This window comes from Cuculus canorus, chromosome 1 (genome assembly GCF_017976375.1).
Source record: "Cuculus canorus isolate bCucCan1 chromosome 1, bCucCan1.pri, whole genome shotgun sequence".
In the NCBI taxonomy this organism is placed as follows: Eukaryota; Metazoa; Chordata; class Aves; order Cuculiformes; family Cuculidae; genus Cuculus; species Cuculus canorus.
In genome coordinates, this window is record NC_071401.1 from 92,442,725 (window position 1) to 92,467,612 (window position 24,888).

A 24,888-nucleotide genomic window follows, 5' to 3' on the forward strand; every position below is an offset into this window, starting at 1 on the left:
GGTGGCTGAAGGTATGAGAGCTGATCTGGGTCTCAAACCAAGGAACCTCCATCCTGGCTGCAGGGGCTGCTGATCCCTGTAGCAACAGGTTACGTGCAGCAGCTCTGCCCAGGACTCCCTCCAGTAGATCCTACTCAGTAGACTCCACTGTTCCTATAACTGTAGTTTTATAAAGATCTTTCATAGAATCGTAGAATAATTTGGGTTGGAAGGGACCTTAAAGACCATCTAGTTCCAACCTCCCTGCCATGGGACCACTCTCATGGTAAAGAAATTCTTCCTTACGTCTATTATTTTTCCTTATGTCAAGAATGTGTATTTTAATGAACTCACCTTGAATCATTGGGTTCTGCTTCCAGCAGGAAATGGGAGAGATTCTCTTGTTACTTTGTCTTTATTTCTGCTCTTCTTAAATTGCCTGGAGACCCGAGTGGATGTGCAAGAAATGGCTACAGAAACAATTGCTGAGGAGTAAATATATTGAAATATGCAGGTAGACTACAGGTAGATTTCATTTCTCCATGCTCACAGACTTAATCACTGGCAAATAGTTACAGGAGAAGGAAGGATTGAGACATATTTTAACAGAAATATAATACCAGAAAAGTTACAAATACCATGGTAAAATAGAAAGCAGACCAGAGAGCCTACACTAAAGACTTGCAAGTTATGTGTAAGAAGATGAAGTATGAAGTTTCTCAAGCTGACAGGAATGAGGAGGCAGCAAATTAGTCCCATCTACCTCAACCCTTTAATTCTTTTCTATTGAATTCATTCTGAGTTACCAGGTTTAGTCTTCAGATGCTAGAGACAGAAGAGTTGGGCTGCTTTAGCTTTATGTCATTACAAGCTATGCCTAAACAAAGAAGCTTAGGACTGGGGTTTGTTTATTTAATAAAACAAAAGCCACAAAAGAAGAAAATGTAACATTAACACTGCTTTATTCTTATACAAACCATAAGATATTTTTTTAATCTCATGAATGCCAACTGCTTTCTTGGTAGCAGTAGCAACGCTGACTGTCATAAAAGTCTTGAGAAAAGACATTAGACATCTTGGAATAGAAATGACCTGTGTGTGTTCCTGTTGCACTTCAGTGGAAAGGGAGACCTCTTATGTAAAAGAAAAACTTGACAATTTTCCCATATGTCTGAAGGACAGAATTTGTTCTGTACTTCAAAATGAGTGGTAAGGTCAAAGGAATGAGAAGCAGGGCATAAATACAGCATAATGCTTTACTTTGGATATGCTACAGGAGGGAACAGAAAGTTTCTATTTAGTCAAGATGAAAAAAAAAAAGTATTACCAGTATTTCAAGAATGGCTTTCATACAAACTTTCCTTTTCTAGTCATCCCACCTTCAGGACATCTCAATGTTAATTGTTCTTGCAAGAAGCAGTTGTAAAGTGAGTGGCGAGAAAAATAATTTTCTTGGTTTTCTTGGTTATGAACATGAACATGAAGAGGCTATCTTTACCCAGCATACGAACATACTAAGCAGCTTTCATTTTGTGTGTAAATGGCTTAAAAAGAGCTTTGCAGAAAGTTCCCATTTTGCAAAGGATTTTGACATTTCAGAATCTGTCTTAATTATGAATTGGAGAAAACATCCAATATATGGAAGTTAGTGCTAGTAAATTCTTCTTTGTCCACTGTTTGCTCCCATAATCTAAGAAAATATTTTGAATTCTTGAAGTGTCTGATAGTATATATTACAGAATAATAAAAAAATGGGAAATGTGTATTCCCAAAGGTGAACTCCCTTTTAGATATTTTTTAAATTCCCTACTCCCATAGTTTTTCCCAAAAAGACTGATGAAATCAACCTGGTTTATATAGAGTTTCAGGAGGAAGAAAGTTGATTTTGTTAAGTTTTTCCTGACAGCTCCAGTTTATGCTTTGCTTGTATCTGATACGGACCATGAAGTACACTAGATTGTGGTTTTAGTTTTGTAAGGAGAAAGATGTAAATGACTGTCTGCTAAGAGATAACAAAATATTTCCTTACAGATTTCTGTTCTTTAAATTCCTGTCAAAAGACATAACCTTGCTCAGGTCTCCTGCCAAAAGCAATAAATGGCCATTTGCATTTTTAACTTAGCCCAGGGGAAAATCCAAGCTGACTTGAGTGCTCACATGGCTCACAGGGGCTGGCCCTCACAAAGCAACCAGCTTTGTAAGTAATGACTTCTGTAGCTAAAGTGAGGAAACCAACCTGTGAATCAAGGAATTTGCTTCCACTGTCCCTATTAATTTTGATGGCTGAATTTGCAAAGGCAGCTCCATAGACCCACATTACTGGCTGGGCAGAGAAAAGCTGGTTCAGAGGAGCATTGCCAGTGGAAGAAGGATGCACGATAGGACAGGGGCATAAAGCAGAGAGCTCCTAGAAGGCAGGAACATCCAAGTCCACCTAGTGTGGATTAAGCATGCCACTTTTACCACATCAGAGGTAATGAGTGCACCCTGCTGTATTTTTATTACCCCTTTGAAGTGAGACACTGATTGCAATGTAGGAGTGAACAAATAGTACTGCCATTTCTAGTGTTCACTGTGTAGCACATCTTTCAAAGCTCAGTCTGTTCTGGAAGGACCCCTGAGGCCAGGCCTGGCACAGCAGCATTTTCCCTGCAACTCCTCAGCACTGGCAAAAGTCTCCCCGTTCCCAACACAGCGCAAAGCCCAAAGAGTGCTGGGACTATAGCAGGCCTTAGAAGTGCCTTTTGGCTGTTCCTGCCTACAGTGGAGCTCCCTGACTAAATCAAAGTGAGGACCTGCAAAGCAGCATAAAAGGAGAGCCAGGACCATCCTCTCCCACAGGAGGTACCTTATGGCGTCTTGTGTCTAGCAGCCTTTTAATTTGCTATGTCACTGTCTTTCCTTGTTTGCAAGCACCTCCAGCAGCAACGAATTTGAGTTTCTCTGGACATCCCTTGCCTTACAGGCTTCTGCTCAAACTGCAAACCACGAACTTCTCCAGGGCAGCTTGTAGCTATGGCAGCTTCTGCCTTCTTCTGCCAGGGTGACTGGCAGTCACTGATGCTGGCAGCAGCCAGCTAAGTCAGCAGTAGAAGCAAAGCAAGTAATCAGCACATCCACTAACCCTCTTGGGCCTTTTGCTGAATGAAATTTGTATATAAGATCAGCAGGACCTTAAGAATATTTATGGTATTATGTTGGTTCATTGATGGAGAAGGAGAAAGAACAAGAAAATAAGGATGATAGCTGCCCTTCTCTCAATAGTAAAATACTTAAAGCTTAAATTTACTCTGACATTAAAACACACCCAAATGTAACTGGAAGTCTAGAAACTGCAAAATATAATCCCCTTGGCATTAATTATATGCATCCATATAAGCTAGTTTTCCCCACAAGACAGTTCTTAGGCAAAGAAAACTTTATATGATACCTCCCTCAAATAGGTCAAGCTATGTGATCCCAACACAGAGGAGTTTGTGCTATCAGCCATTTCCATGTTCAGAGCAGTTTAAATTTTATAAAGAAACAGTTTCTGTCTGTTTCTCAAGAAAATGAACTGTTGTCCCTTCAGACTCTTTCTGGAATCCTTCAAGATTCTGAAACAATATGTAGAGCAACAACAGTTAATGATCATTATGGGGAGTGCCTCTGACAGCTTGCCACCATATCCCGCTTGTGTCAGAGCTGTCCCCTGGGCTACAGCAACTTTGAAGCCGAAAGACGCACCTGGTTTTGTCATCGAGTTTAAGCAGAAGCACCTCTAAGTGCATCTTAAAAATACTTTCCCTTACAACTTTGAGCTGCAATGTCTACTTAGAATAAATATGCCAGTCACAGACTAAGTAACTAGTTTTATAATTAGCGACATTACCATAGATAAAATAATTTAGCCATTCGTAGGTGAAAGAAGAAACCGAGGCATCACCAAAAGCGAGAAAGAAGGAAATGAGCAGACTGTGCTTCAGATAATGTGCGCTCATACCCATTTCTGCAGGAGGTAAGCAATTGGAGCAGTATTTTGCATACTCTGCAGTTACTTATTAACAGTATGGCCATGATGCAAATTAGACTTCCCTAGCAAGATGCTGAAGATGTGCAGGAAAGAGAAATAACCATAGCATTTTGTGTTAATAAATGTATAGCTTCTTAAAGCTCTGCCAGCTAAGAAGATTTAATTTCAGTGTTCTTACATGTTTCAGACAGACAGCACTCTCACATTAGTAAATGGATGTTAACTCGGAAGCTGAAACAGTTCCTGTGAGCTAAGAACACCACAGAATCACCAGGTTGGAAAGGATGCACCGGATCGTCGAGTTCAACCATTCCCAACACTCCTCAAACCATGCCCCTAAGCACTTCATCCACCTGTTCCTTAAACACTTCTAGGGAAAGTGCCTACCTTTTGCTGCCTACCTCAGAAGCATCATCTCCTCTACCCAGTTCTTAGTTAGCTGACTGCTTTTCACCACACATCCTCACGCAGCTCCTCTTGTGAAACCTCGGCCATTCGATTACTGTGCAAAATTATAGTGAGGCCATTTGCCTGACTCCTGTACCACTGAAAGGCCGAGAGCCCCTCCAAGCTCCCTACAATCCCTCCAAGCTCCCTGCAAGCCCTCCAAACTCCCTGCAAGCCCTGAGAAGCTCCTGCTTCGCAGACGAGCACAGTACCACTTGCATTCAGCAAGACAACTCATCCTCCGCACGTGCAGGAGGCGGACATCAGCTGTAATGCAGTTACCGCCAATTCCCTTGGCCACGGTGGATTTTTAGAGCACTTTCTTCTGTAAAGAATATTAGAGCACTACCTTGCAAATCAGATTGTTCTAACGACTGATTGGTTTTGAATACTACAGCTCACAGATCTCCCCGCTCCTCACACCCCAGTCCTGCTCCCCGATACCCTGCTTCTTGCTCATAAAACCATAGAATCGATAGGTTGGAAAAGACCTTAGATCATCGAGTCCAACCATTCCTACCTACCACTAAACCGCTCCCTGATCCCACTCTCTGCTCCCTGCTCCTCGTCCCAGCGTCGCTCCCTATCCCCGGCGCCGCGGTGGGGGGCGAGTCCGGCCGCTGCGCTCAGCACCCTGGACAGCAGCACGATCACCCCGTCCCCCTCTGCGCCCCCCGCCCACTCCGCGCTCCCCGTGCCCAATTCCGCTTCCCCCCCCCATTCCCGCCCCGTCCTAACCCAGCGCTCCTCGCGCCCCCTAGCGGTCCTCGCACCCCGTTCTCCCCTCCTCGCACCGCTCCTCTCCCCACCCCCCGCCCCCTCCAGCGCTCCCTGTTCCGCACCGCGCGGCCTCAGCTCCCCGCCCTGCGTTCCCCTCACCCGCTCAGGGCTCCCGCCCGGCCCTCCGCCCCCCAACGCTCCTCGCCCCCACGTTCCCCCTCCCCTGCTTCGAGCTCCTGCGCCGCCCGCTCCCACTACGCTCCCTACGCCGCGTCCCCCCGACAGCGCTTCCCGGGCCCCGCCCTTCGCTCCGCACTCCCCGCCCGCGCTGCCACGCCCCCCAGAGCGGCCCCCCAACGCCCCGCCCCGCGCGCCCCGCCCCGCGCGCCCCGCCCCGCGCGCCCCGCCCCGCGCGCCCCGCCCCGCGCGCCCCGCCCCGCGCGCCCCGCCCCGCGCGCTCCGCCCCGCGCGCTCCGCCCCGCCCCGCGCGCAGCGGTTGCCACGGGGACGGCGACGCCGCGGCCATGTCGGACCTGAGCTCCGAAGAGGAAAGCGAGGAGCCCGAAGACACCCTGGGGGTCCGCTGGGAGCAGCCGCGGGGGAGCGGGGCAGGGAGGGAGGGAGGGAAGGAGGGGTCTGAAACACCGTGTGTTGGCCCGAGGCGTCCGTGAGCGCGGGGATTTCGGGAGCGGGGCGGTGCCGTTTCGGTCAGGACCTGGGGAGCTTTCTCCCCTGCGCGAACACGAGGCATCCCTGCTTTGCAGCAGCGTGTCAGGAAGGGAGGAGAGCCCCTGGGTACCAGGAGCTGATGGAGCTGTCTGCATAGTCAGGGCGTCTGCTGGCCAGATGCTCTGGGAGTCGCTGATTGAATCCTAAAATCCTAGAATTGAATCCTAGAATCACAGAATAATTTGGGTTGGAAGGGACCTTAAAGCCCATCCAGTTTCAACCCCCTGCCATGGATCCCAATAGATCAGTCTGCCCAAGGCCCATCCAACCTGGCCTTGAACACCTCGAGGGATGGGGCATCCACAGCTTCCCTGGGCAGCCTGTGCCAGTGCCTCACCACCTTCATGGTGCAGAAATTCCTCCTTATGTCTAGCCTAAATCTGCCCTTCTCCAGTTTATACCCATTGCCCCTTGTCCTATCACTACAAGGCAAAGGTGACTGAAGGCAAATTGGAGCAGCTTTGAGCAAACACCTGTTTCCCCCTGTCGGATTTGGTTGGATTCGGTCAGGTTTAGCCCTCTCAAATGATCTTTCTTCACATTTGGTCAGGAGTATGAAGGTGAACGCAATCCAGAAGGTGAGCGACATGGACGTGGAAAAGCACGTCTACCCAATGGTGATACGTACGATGGAGAATATGAACATGGTCTCAGAAGTGGACAGGTAAGACAGTGACAGGAGAAAGTGGTTGTGCTTATGTTTCAGAAGTCCTATTAGTTTGGGCGCTATACTGAAACAACAGTGCGAATTGCCAAGTATTTTATCTATACTACATATGTTTCAGGGGACCTACAGATTTAGAAATGGTGCTCGCTACATTGGAGGATATCTTCAAAACAAAAAGCATGGCCAGGGTACTTTTTATTATCCAGATGGATCCATATATGAAGGTAAAACACTGAACATAGTTGCAAGGATCTCTGTAAATCACTGGAGTGCGTAGATTGGAAAAGACCTTTGAGATTGAGATGTCTGACTTTAAACCTAACGCATTCTTCCTCTCCCCTCCCCTGGAATGCAAGGAACTAGGTACATTGGAGAACATACATTTTAAAAAATACATTTGCTACAAAATATTTTCCTTGTATTCCTTTTTTACTACAAGCTCTTAGAAGTGTGTTTCTAGGGATTTATGTTGATTATTGTGAGAAGTACAGTGTTTAGTAGTGGTTTATTCTTGTCATGTCTTCCTTTCAAGTGGAGTGTTCCAAGTCCTGAGAAATGTTAAGTACCTTCTACAAATAGAGGATAATTACTTATTTCTGAATGATGATTAGAACCACAGACTGTGTTCAGTATGAAGTGTTTTAGAACTTTATTAGGTTTGTCCTTAAAAAATGATTTACTGATTAGAGCACTTACTTACTCAAGGATTGGGATGCTTCTGAAGTTTGAAGAGGTCGAAGCTCTCATTGTACAGGAAACATCCTGAATATCAATTAGGCTTCAAGGGACAATATTTTCCCACCTCCTTTCCAAGTTAGACAGGAAAGAACATCCACATTGTGAGGCTAGAAGTGGAGAGCAAAAAGAGAAGCCCAATTCTTGCCTTGCAGGGAGATCTCAAGATGCGTCAATAAGAAGAAGAAGCTCTATGTGCTCTGGAGGAAAGGACAGGCATCTTGGGTGGACTACAGGGACGAAGTGAGATCGTGCAGGGAAAAAATCAGGAGGGCCAAGGCCCAACTAGAATTAAAACTCGCTAAGTCTGTGAAAGACAACAAAAAGTCTTTCTACAAGTACATTAACAGGAAAAGGAGGACGAGGGAGAATATCCAGTCTCTAGTGGATGCAGAAGGAATAACAGTGACAGGGGATAAGGACAAGGCTGAGGTACTTAATGCCTTCTTCGCCTCAGTCTTTAATAGCAAAGAAAGTTGTTCCTTCTGTTTACAAATCCAAGAGTTAGAGGGGCAGATTGAGGCTCCCATGATCCAAGAGGAGGCGGTTAGAGACTTGCTTGCCCAGCTAGACGCCCACAAGTCTATGGGGCCGGATGGGATCCACCCAAGAGTATTGAAGGAGCTGGCGGATGTCCTTTCCAAACCCCTATCCATCATCTTCCAGAGGTCCTGGCTGACTGGGGAAGTTCCACTAGACTGGAGGCTGGCTGATGTTGTGCCCATATACAAGAAGGGTTGCAGAGAGGATCCGGGGAACTACAGGCCTGTCAGTCTCACCTCAGTGCCAGGGAAAGTCATGGAACAGGTAATCTTGCATGAAGCACATGCAAGAGAACCGGGTGATCAGGCCCAGTCAACATGGGTTCACAAAAGGCAGATCTTGCCAAACTAACCTGATCACCTTCTATGACAAAATGACTCGACTACTGGATGGGGGAAAGGCTGTGGATGTAGTCTTCTTGGACTTCAGTAAAGCCTTTGACACAGTTTCTCACAGCATTCTGCTGCAGAAACTGTCAGCCTCTGGCCTGGACAGGCGCACACTCTCCTGAGTTGAAAACTGGTTGGATGGCCGGGCCCAGAGAGTGGTGGTCAATGGAGTTAACTCCAGCTGGAGGCCAGTCACAAGTGGAGTTCCTCAGGGCTCAGTACTGGGTCCAGCTCTGTTCAATGTCTTTATCAATGACCTGGATGAAGGCATCGAGTGCACCCTTAGCAAGTTTGCAGATGACACTAAGCTGGGAGGAAGTGTCGATCTGCTGGAGGGTAGGGAGGCTCTGCAAAGGGATCTGAACAGGCTGGACTGCTGGGCCGAGACCAATGGCATGAGGTTTAACAAGGCCAAATGCCGGGTCCTGCACTTGGGGCACAACAACCCTATGCAGCGCTACAGACTGGGGGAAGAATGGCTGGAGAGCTGCACGGAAGAGAAGGACCTGGGGGTGCTGGTTGACAGCCAACTGAACATGAGCCAGCAGTGTGCCCAGGTGGCCAAGAAGGCCAACGGCATCTTGGCTTGTATCAGAAATGGGGTCACCAGCAGGTCCAGGGAGGTGATTCTCCCTCTGTACTCAGCACTGGTGAGACCGCACCTTGAGTACTGTGTTCAGTTCTGGACCCCTCACCACAAGAAGGATGTTGAGGCTCTGGAGCGTGTCCAGAGAAGAGCAACGAAGCTGGTGAGGGGGCTGGAGAACAAGTCGTACGAGGAGCGGCTGAGAGAGCTGGGGTTGTTTAGCCTGGAGAAGAGGAGGCTGAGGGGAGACCTTATTACTCTCTACAACTACCTGAAAGGAGGTTGTGGAGAGGAGGGAGCTGGCCTCTTCTCCCAGGTGACAGGGGACAGGACAAGAGGGAATGGCCTGAAGCTCCGTCAGGGGAGGTTCAGGTTGGATATCAGAAAAAAATTCTTCACAGTAAGAGTCATTGGGTACTGGAACAGGCTGCCCAGGGAGGTGGTCGAGTCGCCTTCCCTGGAGGTGTTTAAGGAACGGGTGGATGAAGTGCTTAGGGACATGGTTTAGGGAGTGTTAGGAATGGTTGGACTCGATGATCCAATGGGTCCTTTCCAACCTTGTGATTCTGTGATTCTGTGATCCGTGATTTTTTTTTTTCAAATGTCTCTTAAGCTTGAATAGAAGAGTAACTAAGACACACAGTCTAGCATCCTTTTGAGTATATGTGCCCCCTGACAGGACAATTTTATCAAATTAGTCAAACCAAAGCAGTCCCCCTTTTTATTTGAGTAGAGATTTCACATTATGTAATGGAACTGCAATCCATTACCAAATTTAAAGGTAGGAGCAGGGTATCACATGGCTTCTCGTGTTTATCATAAGGTAAAGGAGATACACCATGGTGGACAAAATGTGTTTGGAGTGAAAGGGAGATCAGGCAGCTGCCTAAGGGACAGACAGATATAAAAAGAGCAAGGACTTAGAGTAAGTAGTGGTAAGGAACCACAGTCATATCATAGATTTCTTCTCCTCTAATAATTCATATGTCATAACTCCTTCTCTAATAATTCATGTATGATAATTTAAAAAACTAATCACTGTGTCACACAATGAAATATACCACCTCTCACTCTGGTTTTATTGTGTTCTCGTTAAAGGAGACTGGGTGAATGACCAGAGACACGGCTATGGAAAGTATACGTACGCAAATGGAGACATCTATACTGGAGAATGGTTTAACGACAATAGGTTTGTTTCATTCTTACAGTGGTGTTTCAAAACACTCAACAGCATGAAAATACAAAGGCTATTTTCAGAGTGTGGCTGACTGCAGCAAATGAAATGCCACTGGGTGACTTTGGCAACTTAGGCCAGCTTGAGTCCTTTCAGCTACTTAAATAATACAGTTGTAATACCTAAAGTGTAACAATATCCTACATTCTTAATATTCAGTAATATAAAGAACAATTATTTTTTTCTCCTTAGGCACGGTCAAGGTACATATATCTACAAAGACACAGAATCTAAGTATATCGGTGGTTGGGTAAATGGAAACCAGGAAGGAGAAGCTGAACTTATCCACCTAAACCATAGATTTAAGGGCAAGTTTGTGAATGGAAATGTAAGTGTGCTGGAAAACTCCCTGTTCATCTGAACTGTTAGCATGGGATTGCCTTGATATGATCTGTTTCCACTTAAAATAAGAAGCTAGGCTCCTGATCTTTTGTAGTATTTCTGGTACCATAAGTGTGACAAATGAAGCTGAATTAACCTGCAGGACAGAATGCCAAGTTTCTCTGCAACTTTGCTTTCAAATTATATTAGTATTGACTATTGTATGAATTCTGTAGTAAAGTGTGTTTTACATTTATGTGCTTAGAATGTACTAACTCTGTAGTTCTGCTGACTTTTTGTATCTTTCTGCAGCCTGTAGGTTATGGCAAATACATCTTTGATATTGGATGTGAGCAGCATGGTGAATACGTAAAAGCAGAGCAGGTAAAAGAAACAGTGCAAATTATACTGAATATAAGAGAACTCACAAAATCAATTCTACTGTTAAGTAATATGTAAAGTGCCTTACAGATACTGACCTTAAAGTAGATCTAACGAGTCAAAAAGGGTAAAACCTTATGCATTTGTAAGAACCAAATGAAACTCCCATTTTGTTTTTTTCTTTAGCTTCTCTACTGTGTAAGCTTTGACAAGTGTGATTTTTGCACTAGTTGCAGACAGGAGTGCTTTCTGCTTAAAGTTTAGAAGAATCAGGACCTCCCCAAAATGTTTTCAGTTTCAAACTGCAGAAGAACATAGATGTATTTGTTTGTATATTTAGCTTGTATTCCTCTTTGTTATGAACATCGGAAAACAATGAAAAATATTTCTTCTGAATTTATGTAAGCAAAAGGTAATTTCCAGCAAATTTGTATTTGAGAAGTATGTCCCATTGTTGTCTTAGTCCTTTTAGGAGCTTAATATCCACAGCTCCTAACAATTGTAGAGAGTAACTTGCATCAGGGCCTACTCTTGTTTCTCCTTCACATATGAACGTTTTGAAACACTTCTGAGTAATGTGGTGCAAAATAGCTGTAGAAATAAGAAACGTATCTTAATATTACTGGTTTGATTTCAAGAATATATGCCACATTTGAGGTTAGAGTTGGTACCTTAGTTGTCTGACACTAGTTCCTGTTACTAGTGCAAAGCAGCAATCATTTCATAATATAATCCTTCGTAAGTTTTTTGTTTCTTGTAATGTATATGGTTTACCTTTTCTGAAAGAGATTTATTTTTAATATCATCCAGTGGCAGAAAAAGGGCCTTGTAAGTCTAGGGCCTGGGAATCCTTGAAGAAGTGCGAGTTTTATATTCCTAGAACCTGTTGTGTCAGAAGCACTTGCTGTGTTGGAAGTCTTGTGCGTGATATTCCTGCGTATCACAAAAATGTGCATGAGAAGGAACAGCCGATCGTAATATCCCCTTATATTAGAATTTTTTGTTTCACTTTAAAAAATGCAGATAAATTATCTGTTTACATTTGTTTGTTAGAAGTTCGAGAATCACTTTCTTTATATATAGGACTGCCAGAATCACAAGAAATTGTTGGGAAAACCTGTGGTTGAAGTGGTTTAACCAAGATTTATGAAGCAGTTGTCTGCTTGAATTATTACATAGTCTTTATCTGACATAAGAGTCACCATTCTACAGTTGAGGATCCCACCACAAGAGGATAAATGTTTTGCTAAAATTCACACAATTGCCTTGGGAGTGGTCATGCCTTCCTGATTCTCATACTACAGTAAAACTTTGCCCAGAAATTATTGTTACAGTTTTGTTCAGATTGAGGAAACTTGACAACTGCAGTATGAAATTTTAGGATAAAAAATGAGGACATAATTAATAGCTTACAATGTTGTAAGAATGTGGAAGATTTCCCCCTAGTTACTGAAGATAGCCAGTTAGAATTAATTTCTGTTGCTGAGACACATGTTATAAGAGCACAGCATGTCTTGGAAAGGATCTCTTCAACATCTACTAAACATCTTGCTTGTATACCTCATCTGGATAAGAGATTGTCTTCTTAGTTCTGCAGTGAGCTGATGGATATTGAGAAGTCCTGATGCCCTAGATTGCCTTGGCTATAGCTGTAAGAACCCAAGTGATACTTCTGTTTGAGAGGTGATGCTTTTGGGGAAATACTGCTGGAGACACTATGCCTTTGTGAGACATAGTTCCTCTTTTCTACATGGTGGAAGAACAGCGAGTGATTAGCAGAAATAAATATTCTGCAGTATCTGAAACCTCATCTTTCTCCCAGATGCTCCCTCTGGCCACCTTGTTCTGACAACTGTGATGACATATGTTCCTGCATTTCCACCATACTTATGTAAATCTAGCTGTGTATAAATACCATTCTCTGAGCACTCGTTAACTAATTTTGAAATTGCTATTTTTTAAACACTGGGTAAGGAGAAGTAAAAATCTTCCTAAGACAAGGACAAAATAATAATAACAAAATCCTATCATTAATGACAGAAATTTGGAAAACAAGGAGACTGTTTTGCTTTTTCAGCTCAAAGCAAGAGATCCTTGAACTAAATGTGAGATTTGTATTTTGACCGACACACATAACATGAGTACTGGAAGTGATGTGTATCTAGTATCGTCATTTTAGTTGGGAATTTTTTTGATGTGATGATTCTGAAGTATTAGGTGATCGGCACGGGAGTTTACACATTACTTTAAGGACCCAAGGTTAAACATTTGGCTTCTGAAAATCATTACTCCCAGGAACAGTAATTTCTTCTCATGTGAATGGTTATGTAAAATAAGGGGTAGTGCTGTCACTAAAATAAGATAAAATTTTGCGTCTTTGCTTTAGTTGAAGTAATTGTAGAAGGCCCATTTAAAAAATGAGGAAAATCAGCTTGCAATATATATATTGATTATATTATGAAGACTTCATATTTGGATAAAATAGAGCACGATTCTTTTAAATTAAAAAAAAAAAAAATCTTCCCATTTCAAAAACATAAGCTTGGTGCAGTACCTTACGGCTTTCTTGATCCATTCAAGGTCCTCCCTAAGCCAAGACTGAGCAGAAAGAGCTGTTTTGACACTCTGTTCCTGTATGAGATAGACAGTGTAGCACCTACCAGACAGTGCATCAGGTCATGTTTGCCACTACTGTACTGTAGACCAGCACAGAAGAGAAGACATAGTGATAGGCCCCTCACAGCCATTCTGTTTAAGAGAGAGACAAAATCTTTACCTTTAAGAAAGCAAGCTGGCGAACTTTGATCATTAGTGATAGTCAACTGACTTCATCAAAGTGTAGTTCTCTTCCAAGATTTGAAGTCCACCCATCTCTAAATACTTTAGAAGACAATGTCTTGTTGTGTTGAGCCCAGAAAAAGAGATTTTAGTATGGAAACCCATCACTTTAGTTATTCCTTTAATATCTGTAAGATGATATGCTAGGTTTCATGAGTTGTCATCTAGGGTAAAGAGGAGGAAGAAGAAGATGAAGACTCCTCATTACTTGTTGTACCAAAATGGAAAGCATCAGAAATCACCAAATTTACGCTCTGGACTCCCCGTGTGGAAAACCCACCTTCTCCCAAAGAAGCCTCCCTAGTGGAAGCAACAACAGCAGAAGCAGGAGAAGAACAAGCAGTGGAAGAGGCAACAGCAGTAACTGAAGAAGAGAAAGTACCATCAATTACAGGTTTGTTCCATTGATCAGCTCAAAACTCTGTGATTTGACTATCCCCTGAAACCATGTTTGTCAGGTTTACTATCAAGTGATGAGAGGGGTTTTTGGGTTTTTTTCCCTCCTATAATTTACTACATATTGAATGTTGGGTACTTTCAAGCCTGTAGCTAAACTGCACAGTCTATATGTATGTCTGTTTGATCTCACATAGCATAATGAGATACAACTGTCTTGGGAAGCCTGTGAATCATTTTAGGCTACAGCATAGCGTGTCATACAAACTTGATTATAAACAGTTGCAGAAAATTTTGTGGGATTTCTCATGTGAGTAAAGACTGCAGATTTCAGTATGCTACTGCCTGAAAACAATGGCTGAGTGCAAGTTTGTAAAAATTAATTTTCTTCAGTATTTCTGATTTCTCATATTTCAGTCACTGAGGAGTCTGCTGAGGGTAGGGATGATGAGTTTTCTCTTCATGAAGCATCAAGTGAACTTTTTAGCCCAGCAAAGGATGCAGGAGAGGAAAATGTGAGAAGCAGAGAGGAAGAAGAAAACAAAGATCAGGAGGATGACGAGGATCAGGATGATGAAGGTGAGGAATGGGACACACATGCGTATTCTTCAGCTAGCAATCAGGCTTTGGAACTTATGTACGTCAGTCAGCTGAAGTCATGCTGCTGAGAGGTCCCTTATCAAGCTGAAGGGACCATGGCAATCTCTGCCTTTCACAAGGCGGGCAGACCTGTATAGGTGAAAACTGATTTTGAGTAATCAAGTTCATACACTGTAAAAGTATGAAGTAGAAGTGACACTTTGTGCAGCATTATCTGAGCATGTACAGTTGACAGCACTTTCAGGGCTGAGTTTGTAAGTGACTGCATTTGCAAACTTTTATTTTGTACAAAAACGTGAGAGAAGATTTCAGACCCTGGTAAATTCACACTCCACTTTTCTTTCATGAATGGAACTGTGTATTCTTATTCCCTCAACTGGAGTTAGAAGTCAAGCAAACCAAGTCTGAAGAAACAAATTTTAGGTGTTGTTATGCTTTACAGTTTAAATAGTCTCTAGTTGATTTGTTTGTCTTACAAACCAAAGAAGTTTGGAATGCTCAGGTTTTCTGCCAGGCAGTTCAGAAACCTGTTTTAAATAGAAAAAGACTAGCTATCTAGTTGATAGGACTGACATCTTACAGAATTCCTAGGCTTAGATCAGATCCAGCAGAAATTTAAGCAGGTTTCCTGCAAAACTCTGCTTTGGATTTGGCAAAAGTACATTGAGCCTGGTTTACCTCAAAGTCTCTCGGACTCAAATAACCATTTTTGACTGAACTTGATTCTGGCAAACTTTCTGGCCTACCACAATGAAGCAGTTCTGGTATTTCCATTGTTTTTTTTTTCCTGTGTTGGCTTTTTTAAAAAAAGAACAAATAAACAAACCTTGGGTTTGGGTGTCTGTCAGAGACAGCATAGATGCAGATTCCAATGCATGAAAACATAACAATGTGATACATGTTCTCAAAGTTCCTTCCATCTCTTTATTTCTAGAATCAAATAGTTGGATTTTATACATTTATCAGCACTAATCTACACCCATAATTAATTAGGCAATATGTTATTCCCCTTGTCTTTATGTTTAGCAAGATTAAGTTATAGCAAGAGGAAATGATTTGAAGAAAATATGCATACTGTGAAGAGCAGATGTAACAAAATCTGGTTTCTTGAAGCCTTGCATTCTCTGACCTATTACCACATTTTTTTTTCCACACAGGAATTCCATCCTTCTTCCTCCATGTTTCTTATGATACTTGTCTAAAGATATTCTTTGGCTATTCCAGAGTTACATATGGCCTGGCTGGCAGTCAGTATGTGTGTACTGAGTCTGTCTGGCAGCTGACAAACAACATGTAACAGTTAAATTCAAATATTGGCAGTGAAAAGCATTGGGAAAAATGACTGATGCAGACAGTATAGTCCTAGATTTATGTTTTAGGTTATTAGGATTACTTTCTAGTAATTTAGGATTACTTTCTAGTAATTTATAGTAAAATGCATCTCTATGTCCTATCTTTCCTTCACCTCCACAGGAACTACTAGTTTAGAGGATAAGGAGGATGAATCAAAGGAAGCAGAGTAATTGGATACAACTAAGGACAAAGAGCCAAAAAAAGGAAATTTCAGAGTGAATTATTTATTATGGTAAACCTGCAATATTTTTATTCATAAAAGGTTAAGACATTTTGAATAAACATTTCTGTCACTGTTCTGCCTGGAATAAATATCTCTGAAACTTTTATGATCTCAGAGGGTGCAGTCTTAGGACGACTTTATTCCATATAGCAGGTAATCAGTTGCTGAAATCAGTATGGGATTATTCTGGATTCATGAAGTTGGGTCCACATAAGTTTGCACAAGCAGATTCAATCTTCTCCCACTATTTGTAGTTCTTCTCTTCCTTGAACCTTGCCTCTGGGCGCAGAGCTTGCTTGCTTGTGAAGACAGAGACAAAGGGAGCATTGGGCTTCCCAGCTCTGTCTGGGAAGATAGAGCCCTGTTGCTAGACCATCAACTATAGGCCTACGTTTTCCTTGTTTATTTTTTTATCATTCATGTAGCTGTAGAAGCTCTTGTTGCTCTAAATCTCCCGTTCCCAGTTTGAACTCAAACTGAATTTTGCTTTCCTAACATGCTAGTGCAGGTTTTTAAATTCTCCCTTTGCAGTCTGTTTTTGCTTCCATTTTCAGACTATAGAATTGTTTAGATTGTAAAGGGCCTTGAAGATTTTAGAGTCCAACTGCAAACCTAACACTGCCAAGTCCACCACTAAACCATGCCCCTAAGCACCACATCTACATGTCTTTTAAATACCTCTGTGGATAGTTACTCAACCACTTCCCTGGGCAGCTTGTTCCAATGCTTGGCAACCCTTTTGATGAGGAAATTTTTCCTAATATCCAGGCTAAATCTCCCCTGGTGCAACTTGAGGCCATTTTTCCTTGTCCTATCACTTGTTACTTGGGAAAAGGGACCGACACCCACCTCTCTACAACCTCCTGTCAGATAGTTGTGAGCAGCAATAAATTCTCCCCTCAGCCTCCTTTTCTCCAGACTAACCAAACCCAGGTCCCTCAGCCACGCCTAATAAGACTTGTGCTCCATCCCCTTCACCAGCTTCATTGCCCTTCTCTGAACATGCTTCTGTGCCTCAATATCCTTGTAGTGAAGGGTACAAAACTGAGCACAGCATTCGAAGTGTGGCCTCACCAGCAGTGAGTACAGAGGTACAATCACTTCCCTAGTTATGCTGATCACACTATATCCATCTGATACAAAATTTAGTATTTTCTATGTGTTGCTACTTATTCAGTGTATTCTGTATATTACTACTTGGGGGGGGTGTTGCAGCACAGTTCAGAGTTTTTCATTTACTTTACTTGGAGCCTTCTGTGTAAAGCTGTTTAAAGGAGACTGTCAACTGATTAGGGTGAGGAAGTGGATCTGTAAGAAATTCCCAGCACTATGCAACAATTAATACCCTTGCTGATCCACAAGTTCTCAAACAGCATGTTGGCTATAGTACAGGAGAGCTCCATGCATTTAAGCTGTTTCTTCCCATAGAAAACTCTCCACCTCATTTTCCCTTTCTGTCTTTACTAATGAGCCGTTAATTTATTGGAGACCTCCAGCCGTGTGAGCTGCCACACTGTGTTTCAGTTTTTCCAGGAATGTCACAGTTCTGCACCTGCACACAGAGCAGTTCCTAGTTCTTGCTTTTTGTTTCCCAGGCTGGATCCATCTATATACATACACATGAGGTGGGCTCCTTTTGACTTGTTTTACCTTGCCCAAGGTGTGTCTTGCTCTTATTATCTTATTATCTTGCCGCATTTATTTACCACCCCTGAACTCCATTCCTTCACTTAATGTAAGCAGTTACCACCATCCTTCAAGGTGTCAAATTTACATTTCTCTTCACCAGATTTACAAACCTGTTGGCAAAGGAACTAACCCCACTTAGTTAGATCTTGTTCCTGCAAGAGGGACCCATAGTGATGGAAGCCAAAGGACTACCTGTGGCAAGAGCCATGTGATCACTTGTTTACCTCTCAGGACTGCATTCCCTCCTCCTTGACCTCTTCCCAAGGAGGATCAAGGGGACATCCTGTGAGTTTCCATGTCCTTTGCCACCCAGAATCCTGAAGTTCCTCTTGTTTTGTTCCAGGTGTCCTTCAGCGGTATCACTGATGGTAATACTGATGAGCAATGAAGGGTAACAGTCAGGGGACTGGATGAGCCTTGGCCAACTCTTTACAACCACCAGTATCTGAGTAGCTCTGTGGTGCTGGACCTAGGAGTCCTGGTGGACAACAAGTTGATGATAAGCCAGCAGTATGACCTCATGGCCAAGAGGGCCAATGGTATTCTAGGTTGCATTAAGAAGACTGTGGCTAGCAGGTTGAGGGAGGTTATCCTTCCTTTCTACTCTGTCCTAGTGAGGCTGCATCTAGAGTTCTGTGTCCAGTTCTGGGCTCCCTAGCTCAAGAAAGACAAGGAACTACTGGAAGGAGTCCAGTGGAGGGCCGCAAAGATGATTAGGGTACCGGAGCACCTCTCTTATAAGGAGAGGCTGACTAAGCTCAGTCTGTTTAGCCTGGAGAAGAGAAAACTGAGACGGGATCTTATCAATACGTATAAATATCCAAAGGGCAGGTGTCAAGAGGATGGGGCTAGACTCTTTTCAGTGGTGCCCAGCAACAGGACAAGGGGCAACAGGCACAAACTGGAACACAGGAAGTTCCACCTGAACACAAGGAAAATCTTCTTTACTGAAAATCTTCTTTACTGGTGACAGAGCAGGCTGCCCAGAGAGGTGTAATTTCTTTCGCTGGAGATATTCAAAGCCCGCCTAGACAAGTTCCTGTGCAACCTGCTGCAGGGGAACCTGCTTTGGCGGGGAGGTTGGACTGGGTGATCTCCGGAGGTCGCTTCCAACCCCAAGAATTTTGTGATTCTGTGACAAAAAACCAGTCTGGCACCTTAGTCAGCAGACAACTAACTACTGAACATTTAGCTCCTTTTAAATCAAGAACCTGTCAATCAGGAAGCAGCCAGCAGGAGACAGCAGCTGTAGAAGGCCCCTAGAAGTGTCAAGAAACAAATGGAATTATACAAAGAGTTAAAAGTACAGGGAAAAGCAGAGCTGCACAAAGTATTGTACAAGCGTTAAATGCCATGGGAAGATCTTTTTTCCTCTTTTGCAGGTGAATGAAGCTGCTCTTAAACATTTTTCCTGATAATATGAAAGCTAAACCTTAATTATGAACATATATATCTGTCTGACTTTAAGTGATTCTCTCATACTGTGAGAATATTGATATGAATGTTGATGGACCTTGAGCCTGAGGTAGGCAGTTGCCAGACAGCAGCAGTTTGCTTTTGAAATAAAATAACTGGGTTTGGTCCAGTTGGGATGAAAACTGTTACACTGATATTGCTGAAACAATGCCTATATTTTTTTATTCTTCACCTTAGGGCAGGAAATCTATACTAAAAATGTAGTTTAGGGGAAAAAGGGAAAACATTTTAACAAGTTCCTTTTCTCAACAGCTTACAATTTCAGCAAAGATATGTCCAGAAGTCTGAAAAGTAGTGATAAAAAAGGATTAATAGAAAGTAGAGATAAGGAAACAAGTCATATCAACAGCGTTTATTACTTCTTCCTGAGAAAATTTTTATGCACTCTTTCTCTTCCTGTCTTACACGTAATTTTGTTTGCAAGTTTTTGTTACACTGATTGTGACATCAATGAGCATTTTTAAAGGTGGATATATTTTCCTATTTTTGCTTTCTGTGGCAAAGAGAAGTTCTGAATTTCTATTATTACTGCAGCTAGATCAAAGCAAAGTTGGCTTGCTAATGTTGAGGGGGGTTGGTTTTTTGCTAAAAACCTAAAAATCATTAATTTAATTGCTAGTTTTATTGCATCCTACTGTAAATTTAAGAAATATCTGCACAGCACGTTTCCCAGCTCATTTCCATTTTAAGGTAATCTTCAGTTCAGGCTGAGTTCATTCTTTGGTGATCTATGAAATTACCTTCTTCCCTGCAGCAGCCAGTACTGTACAGTTTATTAGTACAGGAGGGACCTCCAGTGGTATACCTGCAAAAATTGCATTCTGTCTGGAATACAACCAAGAACAGCTAAGAACACCTGGAAGTCTCCGGTGTTCTAAAAAGTGCTCCGAAGACGATGGCTTGCTGCTTTTGGAGATCATCAGTGCTTTTGTCAGAGGAGACATTTCATTACACTGTGTAGAATGAAAATGCTACAGTTGTAAGCCCTGGTTGTCCAAACACTTGATTACACAAATAGTTCCATTAAGGAGGCACTTTCAAGTGGATCAGTTTAAATGCTTTTAACAATATGGTTTTGATTTTATTTCCTTTTATTTCCTTTATTTCCACAGAGATAGGAAATGCTACCTCCTGGTTATCCTCATAGAGAACCCAGGAAGCTCAGGGAGATACCATTTGGAGGTTTTTCTCCAAGTTTTGCTCCTAAGTAGGTGTTAGAATTGAGAGGTCTGAAGTGCTCTCCTGACCCTTTGCAATCTCCACAGAAAACTGGACAGTAGAATTATATGACTCACTAAGTCCTTCCTATTCCCCATAGTACAATCTTCCATTTGTTTGCAACTTTCATGCTGTTCTCAAGCTCAAAGAGTCATGAACCTTTTAATTTTTAATCACCTATTACAGAAAGCACTAAAAGATCAAGACCAGGCCCATACATTCTCCTGAACTCACAATAAACAGCTGCATATAGTTTTCAGAAAATTTCCTTTTGTTTTGGAGCATTTCAATAACAAAGCTCTCAGGATACAGAAAAAAATCTACTCAACTGCCTTACTCCCCACTTGATGACATAAAATTGCGCAAAGTGAATAGAAATAATTACTGTGCTGAGTCAGTAGAATTGCACATTCACCTCTAACAGTATCAAAGCTGGCACAAGGAAAAAGCTTTGGAAAAATAGGGCACAAAACATACATTCATAGCCTTTTTTTTACCTTGCTTTTTAGGAGAACTGGGTTCAAAAGTCTTTCCAAGCACTTCTGCCTGAAAGTAGTCCCGAACATTATTTTAAATTTCTCCGTTACTATCCTTTCAAAGCATATGGAAAGAGTGTTCTTGTTTGAAAAAATGCTGCTCCTTGTCCCCATCCCTCAATCATACCGGATCTTATTTATTCATATGATCTGAGGTTGTGGTGTCCTTGGTGTCCTATGGTGTCCCACAAGGTGTCACCATAGATTAACTTCACTGTAGGTCTTTATCAGAAGAATTTACATTTTCAGTTTTCAAGCTGTAAACAAAACATTCAGATTCTCTAGGTAGTACTAGAAGTATTTCTTAAAGTGCATAACTTTGTAATAAAGTACATCAAAGAAAATTGCAATGAAGTAGAGCAACATCTTTTTTTTTTTGAAGTTATATGAAAAAAATCAAGAAACTGGAAAGAATTTCCTATTTCTTTTGCTTACTACAAACACAACTTCTAAGCTTCCAAGGATGTTTCCTTCATTTCACCAATGTTCAGTGACTAGTTTCATACTACAAACACACCACATTAGGAATTCTCCCTCTCTCTTAAGCACTAGCTTTTACAACTAAGAACTCTTGTACGATAAATATGTAATTTAAGCTCTGATCCTAAAAGGATCCTTTAGAGGTGAACCTGTGCTGACATGGGGTCCTGGGAAAGCCAGGTTCCACCCAGAATTTCTCCTTGCTGTTTCATTTTAGACTGACATACAGTTTCAATGGCTTGCTATTTCTTCTGCCTGTTCTTTTTGTTCATTTGGTTTTGATGGCAGAAATAGAGAAGTCTTTATAAGTTATATGGTACTTTGTGACTAACTGTTTGTCCTCACCTGCTTAGCAATGTGGTGTCTGGATTATAGACCACCAAAAGAGAAATATGTAAGTCCTAACCACTCTTTCCCACATGCTCTGAAGTTTAATTCATTGCATTCATCAGAGTAAAAACTGGAGTGTATCTCTATTGAAAATTAAAAAAAAGTATACTGAGATTTTTGTTCAAGTACCTTAGCAATACGCCTATTAAGTACATTTACTTTGCAAATAGTGCTCATGCTCTGTGGGCATTAGATTAGATGATTGGGTCAATTGGTTGAATCCTTCCACCATGCCCCTACCTGTAAGAAAGGTGGTACCAGGCAGAGAGACACTTTCCTCAGCTGCATCCTTTTCCTCTCTCAACACATATCTCTAGGGCAGCCTGCATGCACTCATTTTGGATAGGAACTTGATGGATGATAATAGGATGAGAGTGCCATAAACTGGCTTTTAGTAACGTTATTTCTGCAGACCAAAAGGAGTGAAAAGCAAAGAGAACTATTTCATTGCTATGTCAAGCGCAGCAGCAGCAGCACAAGAAAGCTAATCAAAGAAAGGAGATGATGCTGTTTTTACAGGTTACTTTTCACAGCAGACCCACTTTGACAATACCTCTGATGCCACTGGGTGGAGGGAGAGGTGGCATCTGGTAATTTATTTTGGTTTTAAAAGAAGACTCTGATTCTTAACACAAACTGGTATTTGTGGCACAATTGATGGTTAATATATATAAGAGCATTATGGAAAAACCCACCTCATCCTTATCGCGACCTGGCTTTTGTTTTGTCCCAACCAGCCTGCTTGCTGGCACCACCAAGATCAGGACCTTCTTTTATTTAATAGAGTTGCATAGGCATGTATCCCACTGAAGAAGAAAGGCACTCATCATGACTTGCTTGCCTTTCTTCTCACATAGAGAGAAGGGATCAGTCCCAAAGCTGGAGCACTCAAAAGGTCAAAAGCAGATAGGCTAAAAGCTGGAACACAAATGGCAAAAGCTGTCTCAAATGGCAGCTTTTCAGTGGTGAGGGACAATGGTAGGGTGGACCATAACAAGTTCAGCCACTACCACATGTAAAAAAAGCCAGGTACCTATCCAGAGGCTGTATCCCTAGCAAAAACTCAACACAGAAACACACACCAAGTAATGCCTGCAACACTCCCAAGCCCTGATTGGAGCTGGAACCATCTCTCACATGGAAGTTCCAGTCTGGGGCAACAGCTTCTCAGGTAACGTCTGACCTATGGCTTGAAATTGCTCGATGAAATCAGAGCGAATCACACCAAGATTAGCAGCTTTCATAGAGGGGAAAGCCCCACAAGAGCGCTGTAAAGTGGAAGCTGACTCCTCTGTGGGCATTGAGCTTGAACCTCCTGGAAGGAACCAGAGATGTGCCATGTCCAAGTCCTTGCTTCATTGCACACCTGTTGCCCTACTGTCCCCATTTGCCCCTCTCTCTCTTCCCCCTTGGACAGGGTTCCTCATAAGGAAGCAGGGTGCCCAAAAGGGTTGTTTTATAGCAGCAGAGGGTTGGGCTTGCCCACAACTGAGGCTGAGCCCAGCCTGAAGGAGCCGGTGGTGGGGTGGCAGACTCTTGCTGGTTGCTGTTAACATGGCTGAGTGCAAAGCAGATACATTGCTTCCTTCATCACCTTGCTCTTCCCCTACACAGTGATTTTCTTCTGTTGTGTGGCCCTTTTTCAGCTAGATCTTTAACTCTCAGCTCTTCATGAAGACCACAGAGGAGCCTTGCTGCTGTGTCTTCTGAGCTCACTGCAAAATCATCCCTCACCAAGCCTGCCTCTCTCAGCTGACAGCAAGTGTGTGGTGGGGCAAGATGCAGAGAAGTAAACAAGTCACAGCATTAGCACTGCAGTGCTCCTGTGGAGCAAGAAGAGGCTGTGATGGCTCTTGGGGTTTTTACCTTTTTCCAGGACTACATCCATAGTCAATCATTGCATGTGCCTGAGCTGCAAGCAGTAATGCAGTCCTATGCTGTTCTTTGCATCACTTCCTAGCTAAAGAGCTCCTGTCTTGGCCCTGAAGCATTTGATTTTCACTTTAAATTTACAGTGCGGTCAGAAAAGCAAGAGCTCAAGCAACTTCACCAGAGTTGGTAAGTCAAAATGAATAATTTCAAGTACAAGACCGAGATACGAAATCTCCACACCCGCAGATAAGGATGCAAGTCAGATAGCCCTTAGCCCCAAAGCCTGAAGGCTGGATGGGCTCTACCACGTGCCCTGATGGCAAATGCATGCATGCAGAGATACGTCAAGAAGGAGCAGGGAGATGAAGAGTGAAAAAGAAAATGTAGGTATGCTAGCAGAGAAAGAGAAACCTCTATTTTTCCCTTTCATTGAAAGAAACAATTGTGCATACCCAGAGGTAGTTATCTGAAAGGATAACTAGAAAAGAAAAGTAGAAAGGAAAACAAATTATGGAAAGGCATGTTCCTGTTTGTGCATAAAATTTTAGGGTTACAATCCTTTAATTAAACAAATCACCAAGAGAAAAGCTACAGAGATCTTTTGGGTCACCTATCCAATAGGTGTGTCACTATTTATACAATTTGGCAAGGATCAGCGTGAAGTAAACCTGCTGTCCTGTTAGTGCCATCTCAGGAAGTGTTCAGCATTTAGAGTTGCCTGCGTCGTGGTTTTGTTACCAGTACAGTAACACAGGGTGTCTTTCTTTGTCCTAGCAACAGCGAAGCAGTCAGTTCAGTTTTATTCAAAAACGAATCACTTAGTCCCTTTTGCAATATGGATCACTCAGGCATCTCTGAATGGGGTGCTGTTGTCATAGAAAATGAACCCACTTTGTAGAAGAGGTATATAAATAGTGTGGTATTTGCTCTCATAGAACTGGTGGAGTGAACAGGAAACCCAGTGGCTTTAAGTAGAGCTGGAGATGACTTTTTCAGTTCTAGTTTCTGTGCTTGTCTGAAAATATCCAAGTGCATGAAAAAAGCAATTCTTACTGGTTGTATTTTAGTCTTGAA

At 42.7% G+C, this 24,888-nt stretch overlaps 1 protein-coding gene across 4 annotated transcripts; it reads left to right on the top strand.

The window, feature by feature from the left end:
* Positions 1 to 5,633: 5,633 nt before the first annotated feature.
* On the top strand, positions 5,634 to 24,888 carry RSPH1 (radial spoke head component 1). Of its 4 annotated transcripts, XR_008448160.1 has the most exons (10): positions 5,634 to 5,736; positions 6,438 to 6,551; positions 6,673 to 6,778; positions 9,906 to 9,996; positions 10,234 to 10,369; positions 10,675 to 10,746; positions 13,750 to 13,975; positions 14,395 to 14,556; positions 16,051 to 16,162; positions 23,589 to 24,888. XR_008448160.1 is itself a non-coding variant. In XM_054056189.1 (9 exons), exons 1-9 carry the CDS (start codon positions 5,683 to 5,685, stop codon positions 23,615 to 23,617), a joined length of 990 nt encoding a protein of 329 aa, XP_053912164.1. In that variant the 5' UTR covers positions 5,634 to 5,682; the 3' UTR covers positions 23,618 to 24,888. The 4 variants fall into 4 exon arrangements, 3 of the variants coding, with proteins under 3 accessions (XP_053912164.1, XP_053912165.1, XP_009559216.2); XM_054056189.1 differs by lacking the exon at positions 16,051 to 16,162; XM_054056190.1 differs by lacking the exon at positions 16,051 to 16,162 and having other exon boundaries at positions 23,593 to 24,888.

What these genes read in the sequence shown, in the direction of transcription:
- RSPH1 (XM_009560921.2), top strand. Translation starts at nt 5,683, where the DNA reads ATGTCGGACCTGAGCTCCGAAGAGGAAAGCGAGGAGCCCGAAGACACC. An exon ending in AGATGGATCCATATATGAAG is followed by an intron (nt 6,779 to 9,905) that starts GTAAAACACTGA and finishes TTCTCGTTAAAG; the next exon opens with GAGACTGGGTGAATGACCAG. An exon ending in AATACGTAAAAGCAGAGCAG is followed by an intron (nt 10,747 to 13,749) that starts GTAAAAGAAACA and finishes GTTGTCATCTAG; the next exon opens with GGTAAAGAGGAGGAAGAAGA.